This window comes from Mangifera indica, chromosome 2, assembly GCF_011075055.1.
Source record: "Mangifera indica cultivar Alphonso chromosome 2, CATAS_Mindica_2.1, whole genome shotgun sequence".
NCBI lineage: Eukaryota > Viridiplantae > Streptophyta > Magnoliopsida > Sapindales > Anacardiaceae > Mangifera > Mangifera indica.
This window is the reverse complement of record NC_058138.1, coordinates 19,604,247-19,616,631: the sequence shown is the minus strand read 5'-3', so window position 1 is coordinate 19,616,631 and position 12,385 is coordinate 19,604,247. Positions and strand designations below refer to the sequence as shown.

Genomic DNA, 12,385 nt, shown 5'->3' with positions numbered 1-12,385 from the left:
CGTTTATAATTAAATTTCAATTAAAAAAACCCCTCAAAGCTATGAAAATTCAGTTCTTGGTTTTTCAAAATAAAGATTTCCAAACTAAATTACAAATTTACAAAAATATTTTTCCGTAGAAGAAAAGCAAAATGAAGGAGAAAATAGAAATCCGGCTTTCTCAAATGGTCGCTTGATAAGTAAACTAGTTCCAATTTCTTGGATTTGGGCTTTATGGGCTGTAAGTCTCTGGCAATTTGGAACTGTTTGAATGGGCTAGTCGGCCATGTAGAGCCCAAAATGCCCATTTCAAGGAAATGTAAATTAGATTGGAGAGGGGGGCACACAACCATTGGAAGAATTAAACCGGGTCAAAGTTTCGGGCCGGGTAAGTGAGAAGCAAGTTGTAGTCGAGACCGCACACGCACGCTCGTTGTGACATTTTTGCCCTTTTGCCCCCATAAAAATCCCAAACCCCTCTTTTTCATGTTCTCACTTTCAAACCAAGGAAAATCACCGAAAGAGGACTCCAAAAACTGCTCAATCATAATCATAAACTCTAATTAATGGACGCCTGAAATTCTTCCGCTAGGTTATTCACTCATGGCCTGGAGAGAGCTTCTAAAAAAGGTAATATAAAGCTTTTGTTATTTTGTTTAATTTTAATTTTTGGTTTATTAAGATGCTTCGTTATTATAAACTATAATGTTGAGTCTTTTAGGTTTCTTCAGTTGCTGTGATTCATATTTTATAAGAACTTGTACCAGTAACTGAGAATTAATCTGTGTATGCATTTCTGGAACTTGTTTTTGCAGGGTATTCATGCTAGTCGTTCTAAAACTTTGGCGGGGTCGGTTTTTACTTCAGCTAAATTCATATCAGGTAAAATCTATTCTTTTCTGTTTCAGATAGACATAGAAATATGTTTTTTTTTTAAATCAAATTTGGTTGAATGTAGATTATACAATTTGGCATCACTGGAGAATCCTATATGTATAGGCACCGACAACAATGAATAAAACAGTTCAGTAAAAATAATAATTTAGAATTTCGTTTGCTGTTAAAGCCATAGAGAGGAATCTACATTCTAAATATACATGAAGATAACAGTTTTAATCATCATAACATTCAGTGAGAGCCAAGATCTTAAAGAAATGTTACAGATAGAGGGTAAGAGAGAGGAAATAGTTTCAATTTGAGAAGCAGAGAAAGATTGAGGAAATGAACTTTGATCAAGGGGGTGAACGGGAATGCTTTGGGATTAGATGGAAAGGGATCAATTAGAGAGAAAGACAAAGAGCTTCTGTTCTTGTTAAGATAAAGAGAATGCCAACAGGAGGCGAACAGTTACTTAGGACTTTCTCAGAGGCTATGAAAAGCCGTTCTATCTATAATTTAGTAAGCTTTTAAGTCATACTCACCCTGAATAATGATTAAGTTTTTGTTTAACATTGGCATACCAAGTAACACTTCATCTTTCTAGAGAATTTCTTTTTTTCTCTCTTGACAATTCTTTCTCTCCTTTGTATTCTCACTGTGTGAGAATTTCTTTCTTCTTGGTTCTCATTGACTGCATCAATAATTTACTATGTTCATATAAGATGTAAAATAATTTATTAAAATAATGACATCCTAGAACACGTAAACTAGCATCCATTATAAGAAAATAGAAAAAAGAAAAAGAAAATTAAGTTGTTACAACTTCATACTCCTTAAATTGTTTTGTTACTAATAGCTCTGAAAGCAAGAAATCATCTCTATGTTTATCTGGAGCAATATTTTCAAAGAATTCATAAGTTCCTTTTAATTATAATGTATTTTATAATTTATTTTAGATCTAGTCCTTATGAAAAGGTGGGAACAAATCTTTAAGTTAATATTTGGTTGAATATTGCTACTAACTTTTGTAACACCGGCTTTTTGTCATCCAGTGGTTTAGAAATTGTTAGTTTAGTATTAGAAACAACAACATTGAATTCTTCTTTAAGTTACAATAGTCTAGCGGCTCTAGCCTTATTTTTTTTGTTAATGATTGCATAATATTACAATAGTGTAACTCCTCATTCAAATTTTCTTCACATAATCTCTTAGAGGAGGACTTACAGGTGTAACAACCTGATGAATCAAGCTTCCATACTCCTTTATCCTCCCTCGCCTCATTTATGGTCACATTTTCAAGCAACCCTAACAAAATTAGAAAATCTTGAATTTCTCTATCATTCAAATTCCTTTTGAAATTAACATTCCAACACCAATTCCTATTAGACAAAGAAGAAGTCAAAGAATCATGAATGGTGGCAAATCTATTGAGGCACAATCTATATTTTCTAGGTGAGGAAAACAAATTTGGAAGCATGAGTCACCAAGCCATTTATTCTCCCAAAAGTGAAACTACTTACCATTCCGCACTTTAAGAGCAATATGATTACGAAAGAAAACATACTCCTTAGAAATGGCTTTCTATAAACTTGTATTAGATCAGTACATAGTTCCTTTGGTTGGAATCCCACCCATTGGGATGAAAGCCATATTTACTCTTGATCACTTTATACCATAGGGTGTTTATTTTTTATGACTGACCCTCCAAAGCTGTTTAACCAACAGCGCCTTATTTTTCTTCTCCAAGTTCCAAATCCCTAGGCCATCTCTCTTTTTAGGTTCAGAGTCAAATTATCATTTAATTAAAAGAGAATTCAGGCTCTATGCTCTTGATTGTATACTAATCAACAATAGCTTAAAAACTTTTGAAAGCTTACCTTTACTAATTTATTTATTTTTTGTGGTGCTATTGCTACTTGATTCAAATAAGAAGATTTTGTATGCCTTGTGAGTAACCTTTGTCTTGCATTTTTATTGTAGAATCGAGTTGAATGTATATGTATTCTTTCTATATATCAGAATTGTGTAATTATTATTATTATTCCCATATACAGCATTTGTACCTGTTTGAGGGGAATAATTGGGCATTTGATTATGGATTTAACCTATAATTCCATTAAAAGAGCTTTTATCCTCATTTAGTTTGCCTTAAATGTGAAATTTATTTCACAGTTGTAGTTCATTTCAATTATATACAGTAATTTTCAGTATTATAAAAACTTAAAATGTTGATGCATATGCAGACATACAGTGGTAAATTTGATTCTACAAAATTTTGCACTAATATCTAAAATTTTGTTTAGCAGATTTTTCATTCGGCGCATCATTACAAAGGTCTTTTTATGGCGAAATATTGACGACAGGACACCCAATACGGTAGATTGATATAGTTTCTTCTGATTTCTGTTTTGCATCCTTGTTTTGTTTGTCCAAGGAATGCTATGCCTATCTACAACTTCTTTATGATTTCCCTTTGGATGTTTTTGCTAATTAACATTACTTGTAATTTCTATTGGATTTATGATTTAAGATGAATGAATGCTCAGTTGAGCCAAATCCATTTGTTCATAGGGTATAATATTAAGATTAGTGAACTTTTGCGATCTTCTTTTCCTTATTTATAAAGGAAAGCAAATGGGAGAAAGCTCACCTAATTTCAGTTGAAAAGCCTTCTGCAGGGGCTCCTGACAATCTATCATATTTTTTCTTACAGGATTCATATAGTACATCTTAAACTGCTGATTTACTTTCTTAATTATTATTGTTTTAGTCGTTAACTTGTTAATTTAGAATTTTTACTATTGTAGTGCTTTGATGGTAAGAATATTTGCGCATGGAATTTAAGAACATTATAGTATGATTTATTGCCTTGGAACTCCCTTTGCTATATGATATTCTATTTTTTTTAATCTTTATGTTTTGATTAAATAATGGCTTCATGATCTTATTTAGGTGCTTTCATGGAAGCCCAGAACTGTTGGCTAGAAGAAGAAATGAAGAGTCATCTGGTCTAAAGACATTCAAGAGAGAGAACAAAGGAAAGTTCAAGAAAAGGGAAAGTGGGAAACCATCTGTTGAAGCTGCATATGTGCCTCCTAAACCGAAAAAACCTGCAAAACTTTTGCAAGATAAAACAGTCGATATATTTGAAAGCATGACGATTGTTGAGCTTGCAAAGAAGGCTGGTGAGTCAATAACCACTCTGCGGGATATTCTTATAAATGTCGGGGAAAAAGTTGAGTCAGAGTTTGACCCCCTAAGCATTGATGTGGCAGAGCTGGTTGCTATGGTATTCTCTCCTCTTAGATGTAAATAATTGTGTAACATTAATACTAGAATGACAATCATTAGGATTTTCCATTTGATGATTGAATGTAGAATATTGTAAAATTATTTTGACTTAATTTGTTGACACTATTTTTGAGCTAGTAATTTATATCAGTCAATAGTGTTGAGAGTTACTGAGACTGCATTAAAATTAACTACTTTTAATTTTTCCTTTCAACACTGTTGGATTGAAGTTAATCCAAGATTAAGAAATAGTTTCAATAAATTGAGTAAAAAATTAAGTTGCAGTCTCTTGAGCCATACTTGATGTTTAGTTCCCACCAAAAGTTACAAATGGCTTTCATCAAAGATTGCCAGCTGAATCCTTCCAATATACATGGCTTTATTTAATGATGTGTTTAGAATTATGTAGTGTGTTTTACATATGAACCTAGTAGTGTTCAAGGATAATATTAGGTTATATGGACAAATCTTAGTGTGAACAATTTTGCAGGAAGTTGGCTTCAGTGTAAGAAGGATACACTCCAATGAAGGTTCAGATTTTCAACCACGGCCTCCAGTTGTAACAGTCATGGGTCATGTTGATCATGGTAAAACTTCCCTTTTAGATGCTCTACGTCAAACATCAGTAGCAGCCAGGGAAGCTGGAGGCATAACTCAGCATCTAGGTGCTTTTGTTGTTGGCATGCCTTCTGGAGCATCTATCACATTCCTTGACACCCCTGGTCATGCTGCATTTAGTGCAATGCGAGCAAGAGGTGCGGCAGTCACAGATATAGTTGTGTTAGTTGTAGCTGCTGACGATGGAGTGATGCCACAAACTCTTGAGGCCATGGCCCATGCAAAAGCTGCTAATGTACCAATTGTAGTTGCAATCAACAAATGTGATAAACCAGCTGCTGACCCAGAGAGGGTGAAGACTCAGCTGGCTGCAGAGGGCTTGGAGCTGGAGGACTTAGGTGGGAAGGTTCAGGTGGTTGAAATTTCAGCCATAAAGAAAACTGGATTGGATGATTTGGAGGTGAGTTTGCTTCTTCAGGCTGAAATGATGAATCTAAAAGCACGAGTTGATGGACCTGCTCAAGCTTATGTAGTAGAGGCAAGACTTGACAAGGGACGAGGTCCATTGGCTACTGCAATAGTAAAGGCAGGGACTTTGGTTTGTGGGCAGCATGTGGTTGTGGGTTGTGAGTGGGGCAGAATAAGGGCTATTAGGGATATGGTAGGGAAGTTGACACAGCAGGCAAGACCAGCAATGCCAGTTGAGATTGAAGGGCTTAAGGGGCTTCCAATGGCCGGTGATGATATAATTGTTGTGGATTCTGAGGAGAGAGCTAGAATGCTTAGTTCAGGGAGGAAAAGGAAATTTGAGAAAGATAGGCTCAGGAAGATTAATGAGGAGAGAACTGAAATTTTGGAACCTTCAGAAGAGGCACCTAAGAGTGTTGAATTACCAGTAATTGTGAAAGCAGATGTACAGGGAACTGTTCAAGCAGTCAGTGATGCTTTGAAGACTTTAAATAGTCCCCAGGTATGACAGAATATTGTTTCCTATAAATGACGACCTTTTTACCCATTTTACTCATTTGTAGAATTGTAGTTGTAATTCTGTTGTTTTTATTGTTGATCACTGTTGAGTTAAATTGTTGGCATTAAACCTGGGCCTTCAGGAATACACTGAACGTCAAAATACACTCTGGCATTACATGGAATAACTGATGCTGCTAGTTATTACAGATCTTGTTGCCTTTTCTTATTCTTTAATTTCACCACCAGGTTTTTGTGAAAGTAGTCCATGTTGGAGTTGGGCCTATTTCTCAGTCTGATGTTGACTTAGCACAAGCCTGTGGTGCATGCATGGTTGGATTCAATGTGAAGAGTCCCCCTGCTTCTGTCAGTCTGGAAGCAACTCGAGCTGGTATAAAGGTACTCAATAAGTCTAAACTCTTTCTTATTACTGATACTAGTAGCTTAAACTAGAAAACTTTGAGGAATTTATTTACTAGTGTGTTTGTATTTGATCGGATGTAGATAATGATTCACCGAGTAATATATCATCTTTTGGAGGACATTGGAAATTTGATAGTAGACAAGGCCCCTGGGACTTTTGAGACCCAGATTGCTGGGGAGGTGGAGGTATTGAATATCTTTGAGCTTAAAGGACGGAGCAAGGCCAAGGGTGATGATGTGAAAATTGCTGGTTGCCGGGTTATTGATGGTTATGTCAACAAATTGTCAACGATGAGGCTTCTGAGAAGCGGGGAAGTTGTGTTTGAAGGATGTTGCATATCTCTCAAACGCGAGAAGCAAGATGTGGAGACGGTGAGTAAGGGTAACGAGTGTGGACTTGTGATCCGTGATTGGAATGATTTCCAGATTGGAGACATCATCCAGTGCATGGAACAAGTTATCAGAAAACCCAAGTTCATTTCATCGGAGAGTGGTGCCGTTCGAATCGAGTGCTGAAAATAATTTTGCTAGTGATATCTTACACAATTTATTTAAGTACTCTTTGTTGTTTTATCATTTCCCGAGCATTTTTTGAAGTACATGAAAAATTCATGTCACCAATTGATCAACACCTAGGCTTGGAGCAGTCGCAGTTCTCATCCCACAATTTTAGTGTCTGGAACGGATGATTCTGCTCAACTTACCCTATATTCTCAACAGCAGCCTGATTCATCTTCAGAGTGTCAATTTTGGAAGATTAAATTGAATATGTAATTTAGCAATCAATTTCAGTTTTGATTGTACAAGTGAATGTTGTACCCAAAAAAATAAAAACCAAGTAGATGTAGAGTATCTGCTTAACAGCTTGAAGAACTCTGGAATTTGAACTGCTACCTTTGATTTCTGCAGGTGGAATTTTATTACTAGTTGAAATTTTGAAGTAGATTGATTAAGAATATGATACAGACTGAAACATGTATGCGAAGATGGCTTTGATAATCCTGTTTTATGTTTCCTGAAGCAGACTTGTGGGTGATGGGCGAGCATTGTTTTGTTGAAGCCGGTTCAATATGGGATACTGATTGATGGTTTGTTACATTGAGCATTATTTGTGATGGAAATGCCACAATATATGGATTACTTGTGAAATGAAAAAGAGCTTCTTTTTTATTTTTTATGAAGAAACGTTAGATTTTGAAAAAGCAAGGCCAGTGTTGGGAAGAATCTTAAAAAGCAATTAAAATTTTAATGGTTTACCTTCTTTGATGAAAAATAATGGAAATTTGAATTGCATTGAAGTTAGGAGTTGCGTGGGTATATCCTGCATTGGTATGGTGTCTCCTGACGAAGCTCTAAAGCACAAAAAACACAGAACAAAAAGGACAATTGAAAAAACAAATTTTTTTTCTTGGATTGCCAAATTATTTTTCTATCTTATTAAATGCTCTTACTCCTAATTGCGAGCTTACCTTCTGTTTTTAATAAGGTGATCCCAAGAGTAGGTTGTTTCATAAAGTTTGTATGAAATATTCCCCTTCAAAATTTTCCACTGTATGCATTGATCCACTAGTATCTCAGTCTTGGGCTCAGAGATTTTACAAGCAAATAATAATACTACAAATAATAATAAACCTTGAATTTATGTTGATGTTTTTAGAAGTGATTTATATATTTTTCAGATTTACAGTGCCACAACACTCATGAAAAACTCACAATTAGATCTCTTTAATTATAATGTGAGAGGAATGCAATCTCACAATGATCTGCTGATAAAATCTCTGCACTGTTAAATGCAAAGTGGGTTCTGAAGAATAAGCTACCTATTGAGACAGAGAAACAACTAAAAGCATTAAATTAAAGGTCATATATAATCAAAGGACAAAGTATATGGCCATCCTTGAACTTGATTCCATAAAGTGTACAATGTCAATATAAAAAAAAAATGAGTAAAATTTGCAGAAGAAGACAAGGAAGGATGGAATATCTTTTTGAAAGAGTAGCACCCACCAACACAACAGCCAAGGCAGAGGGGTCCTCGGCGTGCATCACAGCAAATAGAACTTGTAAAAAGAAAAAACCAAGAGAGACTCTTCCCCCGATCAAATCAAATAATTTCGAAACTCAATAGTAATCTATCTAATGTATTAATTATAAAATCAATTACTGAATTTAAAATTTTACTTATTTAATATGATCAATTTTATTTCAAAAGAACGACTTAATTTAAATGAAATTTCTTCGTTATCCAAAAAAAAATTATATTCCTCCTTTATACAACACTTCAAATTAGAGGGACATGATATAAATTCAGAAAAAAATTACAGCATTTTGTCCCGAGAACCCAGATGGTGCATTTGGATTTTCATAGTTTCAATTCGATAAAGGAAGTAAAAATGATGGAAAACTTTGTATAAATGAATGCCAGTTATACGTTTGTATGACAGAAGTTTAATCTTGTAAATTCTATTAATCTATCAGTAAGAACATGAACAAATCAGAAAAGGACTTGTCGAGATTTATATGAGATTCTGGGTTTATGCAATGACATTTCTGAGCTCTCCTTTTCTTAAGCACTGCAATTTCCTGAGATGTCAAATTCATCCAACCTAAAAAGTCATGCAACATCGCTAGTTAGGCCCATTCATATATATAGCAGAGCAAAAGAACATATGCATACCCACTATCATTTTATATCTATATGATCAGTCAAAATTTAATTATATTCAAAATCATAGTCTAGGATTGAACAAATGTTTATAAATATTAGTATTACTCAAAACAACATTATCTCTTTCCAATGCCACTGTCAGATATGATCCAAAGACCTCTCATGGAGTTCAATTATTATTATGTTTCCCAATCAAATTTGTCTGTCACTAGCAGACATCATCTTTCAATATTCTAATTCAGCTCTCAAGAGAAGAAGAGCAGAATGCAACCCTAACAATTATAATAGTTCCCTTACTTTTAAGTCTAGAAACTAATTAATGATAAATTCAAATCTCAAAAAAGAGAAGCATAATCTTCATTTAATCAAAAAATAGTTCCAACTCATTCAAATATATGACACTCAAACCCTATTGCTTACATGTGGGATGAAATTATAGAAATGGGGCTTAAATTATCGTGATTTGAGAATTTCAAGTCTTTTGTCACTCAAGGAGCAGGTAAAGTGTAAATTGCTTTTTGCAGAAAGTTTAAACCAGAGGCTAAATATGATAATAGGTGTCAGTGAGTTTATGTTAAAGGTAAGATAAGAACATGTGAAGATGGACAACAGCTGTCTGAGGGTGAGGCTGTGGCAATGGCATGTCCAAGCCAAAAAGGTTGACCTGATGAGACTGTCAACCAATGTTGCATTGATTTTTGAAAGAAATTGTTTGGACCTGCGCAGGACCACCATCACTATTGCAGAAAGTAAATGAAGCTTTAGCTTCCCATCAAAATTTATTTGTCTTGTCATTCAACCATGGATTTGAAATGTCGGTCCACATAACACTCTAATTGCCTTGCTTGGATTTGGAATCCTTCATGTGACCAATTAATTACTTTCTTTCTTTTGCATGTATTTATAGCCATCCACTTTCTCCTTCCTCCACCACCCCCAACTTCCAACACTCTCTTATCTGAATCTCTCTTTATATTTCTCTCTGATATTATGAAGCAAAACTTCTATTTTTCTGCTCTTATAATCCTCCTGATCCTTGTTACTTTCTCCTCAAACACATTTGCCCGTTTGATTCTGCAGAAACGAGGTAACCAAGGGCTAGCTCTTCTTTTTTCAGTTGTTTATCTTTGGTTACTAAGAATTTCTCTCTTTTGCAGGACTGGAGGAGGTGAAGGTGAAGGAAATTGCCACTGAAGTTTCCAGTGAACAGATGGAGGTCAGTGAGGCTATGCATGTTAGTTTTATTAGCCTATTTCATTACTGTTGTCTAATACTTGATCTAAGAAAAAGATTTAAAAAAAAAAAACTCAGTTTGCTTCATTTGGGGATACATGCAGAATCTAATGGGAATAGAGGCATGTGAGAATGGAGATGAAGAATGTTTGAAGAGAAGACTAATTTCAGAGGCTCACTTGGACTACATTTACACCCAGAAGCTTAAGCCTTAAAACTTCCATTTCTTCTTCAAGTTCCATCGGCTTCTTCTATTCTACGTATTGCTGTTCCTTTATGCAATATATCTGTTCTCTCAATATTCTTCTCAACCCACAATTAATTTTGGTCTACTTTTCTCCTGTGATATAATGTATCACTATTTCTATCCAGATGTTGTGTGTGTGTGTTTGCATGAGTGTAGAAAATTATAGCAGAAGTAATACTAAATTATCAGAGCCTTCTGCTGAAAGTTCTGAAATCTTGGTAGGTGATGAAATCGGGCTTAGGAATTAAGGCATATTAATAGACAGTTGGAAGTTATGTTCAGACTCATCAGTGAATTTAGTGACAGATTTCAGCTGCTTGCATTTATTTTCACTAGTTTGGGAGACTTTTTTTTAGTACTAGCAATTGGTTATTTATGACTTCATGACATCTTCCTTTAACTCCAGTACTTTCCATGGCATCATACCAGTCCAGTCAAGCAATTAAAGCTCAAGGAAGACGTACAATTTTTTATAATGGATGATTTGTTTGATCCATCTAAAACTTAAACATGAAACAGTTTTCAGAGCAAAAGAGTTAAACTGATCCAAATTCCATGCAAAATTCTTCCATCTTTACAGCAATGAAGCAGTGCATTATTGCCTCAAATTTCCAACCACTATGATTTTATCATATGTTCAATTTACGAAAAGGGAATATCGGGGAAACAGAATATTTGGTGCTGTAAAAAGAGCTAAAAAGAAAAAAATTTGATTCCTCTTGTCTTGCCGTGATTGTGAAATTATCTGAAGCATTTAAAGAAAATTCTGATAACAGTTGACTCTCTGCAGTAAATGACAAATGACTCACATGTAAGGGTTGGATTGAAATGTCCATTTCATTAGTCATGTTCTTCTATATATGAATATCTGATTAATTTCTCCTCCACTCATTGAAACAAAATCAGATAGAGATGTTACAGCAAGAATCTGCAACTTTCAGGTTCTCTCTTCTTAATGTAAATAAATAACAAGTTTTTATTTTTTTCACCGATCTCATGCTAATATCAAACTTTCAACTTATTTGATATAGTAGTTAAAAGAAAAAGATAAATCATAATCTCTAGTTCGATGAAACCCCCAATCTGCAATCATAATCTGTGAAACTCCAGAATGATTAAAAAAACTTTAGGAGAAAACAGTTAATAAAGAATCGAGTTTAGAAAAGACGAAGAGGGTGAAAGCAACATTTTTGTGAAAGAAGAATGCATTTCAAAACACTTTGTTATGACATGAACCAAGAAAGAAGAAAAGCAGCCTGGCCTGGCCCTCCCTGGCAGGTCTTAATCAAAAAAAGGCAAATTAAAGAGAAAAGCTTTTCCATGTACCCTGCATATCAACGATCTGTGGAATCTAAACGCATTATAAAGTAGATATAATAATTCTGTGAGAAAGTATGTTCATCAGAATTCGCTCTGCTTTATATTTAGTTGGGACTCTGAATTAAACTAGATGAAACAACAGATTTGCATTAAACAAACATTACCTTTACATGTTCCTTATTCAATCATTTATTTTCTAGGTCTTCATCACTGATACACAAAAGTCTTGAATATAAAACAAAAATATTAATAAAACTGATAAAATATTTGAAGTTTTAAAATAAAGACTTAGATTCGAATTTTTGTTATATTTGTGAAATCTTAATTTATTGATACAGTGATTATAAGTTTAATTATTATGTTTCAGATTTACTCATCTAACAGATACAGATAATCGTCGGTTAAAAAAAATTTGGATATGTATGAAAAATATATACAAGTGTTAATGTGTATGACTGTATGGTTAGGAGAAAAATAAATTTTTTTTAAATTGTATAAGTGTTAACAAAATTTTTGAAAGATTTTTAAAATTAAAAAAAATAAAAATATTTTTGAAATTGTTAAAATTTCAATAAACCTTTGGATAGTTTTAAAATTAGTAGTGATATACTGTCCTGTAGGAGCGTCCCTTTGCTATTGTTCTAACTAAAGGGGCCAAGGGGTCATTGATGTTCCCAATGACAGGATTAATTAGTATCAGATTCCGCCTTTTAATTGAGCAATGAAAGGCTGCACAACCCAACCTTTGCCTTGAGAGTTCTGACAACGGAGCATCTACTTTTTCTGATGATAGTACTGCACCCATGATACCCCCCCACCGG

General features: G+C 34.3%; 2 protein-coding genes across 3 annotated transcripts; both read left to right on the top strand.

Annotated features, from left to right (window-relative positions):
- The first annotated feature begins 439 nt into the window (after positions 1–439).
- LOC123209210 (translation initiation factor IF-2-like) lies at positions 440–6,969 on the top strand. Its single transcript, XM_044627072.1, has 7 exons — positions 440–609; positions 795–861; positions 3,165–3,234; positions 3,811–4,147; positions 4,640–5,677; positions 5,923–6,072; positions 6,178–6,969. Exons 1-7 carry the CDS (start codon positions 583–585, stop codon positions 6,610–6,612), a joined length of 2,124 nt encoding a protein of 707 aa, XP_044483007.1. The 5' UTR covers positions 440–582; the 3' UTR covers positions 6,613–6,969.
- A 2,652-nt stretch (positions 6,970–9,621) lies between these two features.
- On the top strand, positions 9,622–10,570 carry LOC123204730 (putative phytosulfokines 6). Of its 2 annotated transcripts, none has more exons than XM_044621542.1 (3): positions 9,622–9,851; positions 9,922–9,980; positions 10,102–10,570. In XM_044621542.1, exons 1-3 carry the CDS (start codon positions 9,755–9,757, stop codon positions 10,210–10,212), a joined length of 267 nt encoding a protein of 88 aa, XP_044477477.1. In that variant the 5' UTR covers positions 9,622–9,754; the 3' UTR covers positions 10,213–10,570. The 2 variants fall into 2 exon arrangements, with proteins under 2 accessions (XP_044477477.1, XP_044477471.1); XM_044621536.1 differs by having other exon boundaries at positions 9,672–9,851; positions 9,922–9,998.
- Positions 10,571–12,385: the final 1,815 nt, after the last annotated feature.

Excerpts from the sequence above, each read along its gene's own strand:
- LOC123209210 (XM_044627072.1), top strand. The coding sequence starts at position 583 with ATGGCCTGGAGAGAGCTTCTAAAAAAG. Across the intron at positions 3,235-3,810 it reads ACGACAGGACACCCAATACG|GTGCTTTCATGGAAGCCCAG; the intron begins GTAGATTGATAT and ends GATCTTATTTAG. Across the intron at positions 4,148-4,639 it reads TGGCAGAGCTGGTTGCTATG|GAAGTTGGCTTCAGTGTAAG; the intron begins GTATTCTCTCCT and ends ACAATTTTGCAG.
- LOC123204730 (XM_044621536.1), top strand. The coding sequence starts at position 9,755 with ATGAAGCAAAACTTCTATTTTTCTGCTCTTATAATCCTCCTGATCCTT. Across the intron at positions 9,852-9,921 it reads TTTGATTCTGCAGAAACGAG|GACTGGAGGAGGTGAAGGTG; the intron begins GTAACCAAGGGC and ends TCTCTTTTGCAG. Across the intron at positions 9,999-10,101 it reads AGGTCAGTGAGGCTATGCAT|AATCTAATGGGAATAGAGGC; the intron begins GTTAGTTTTATT and ends GGATACATGCAG.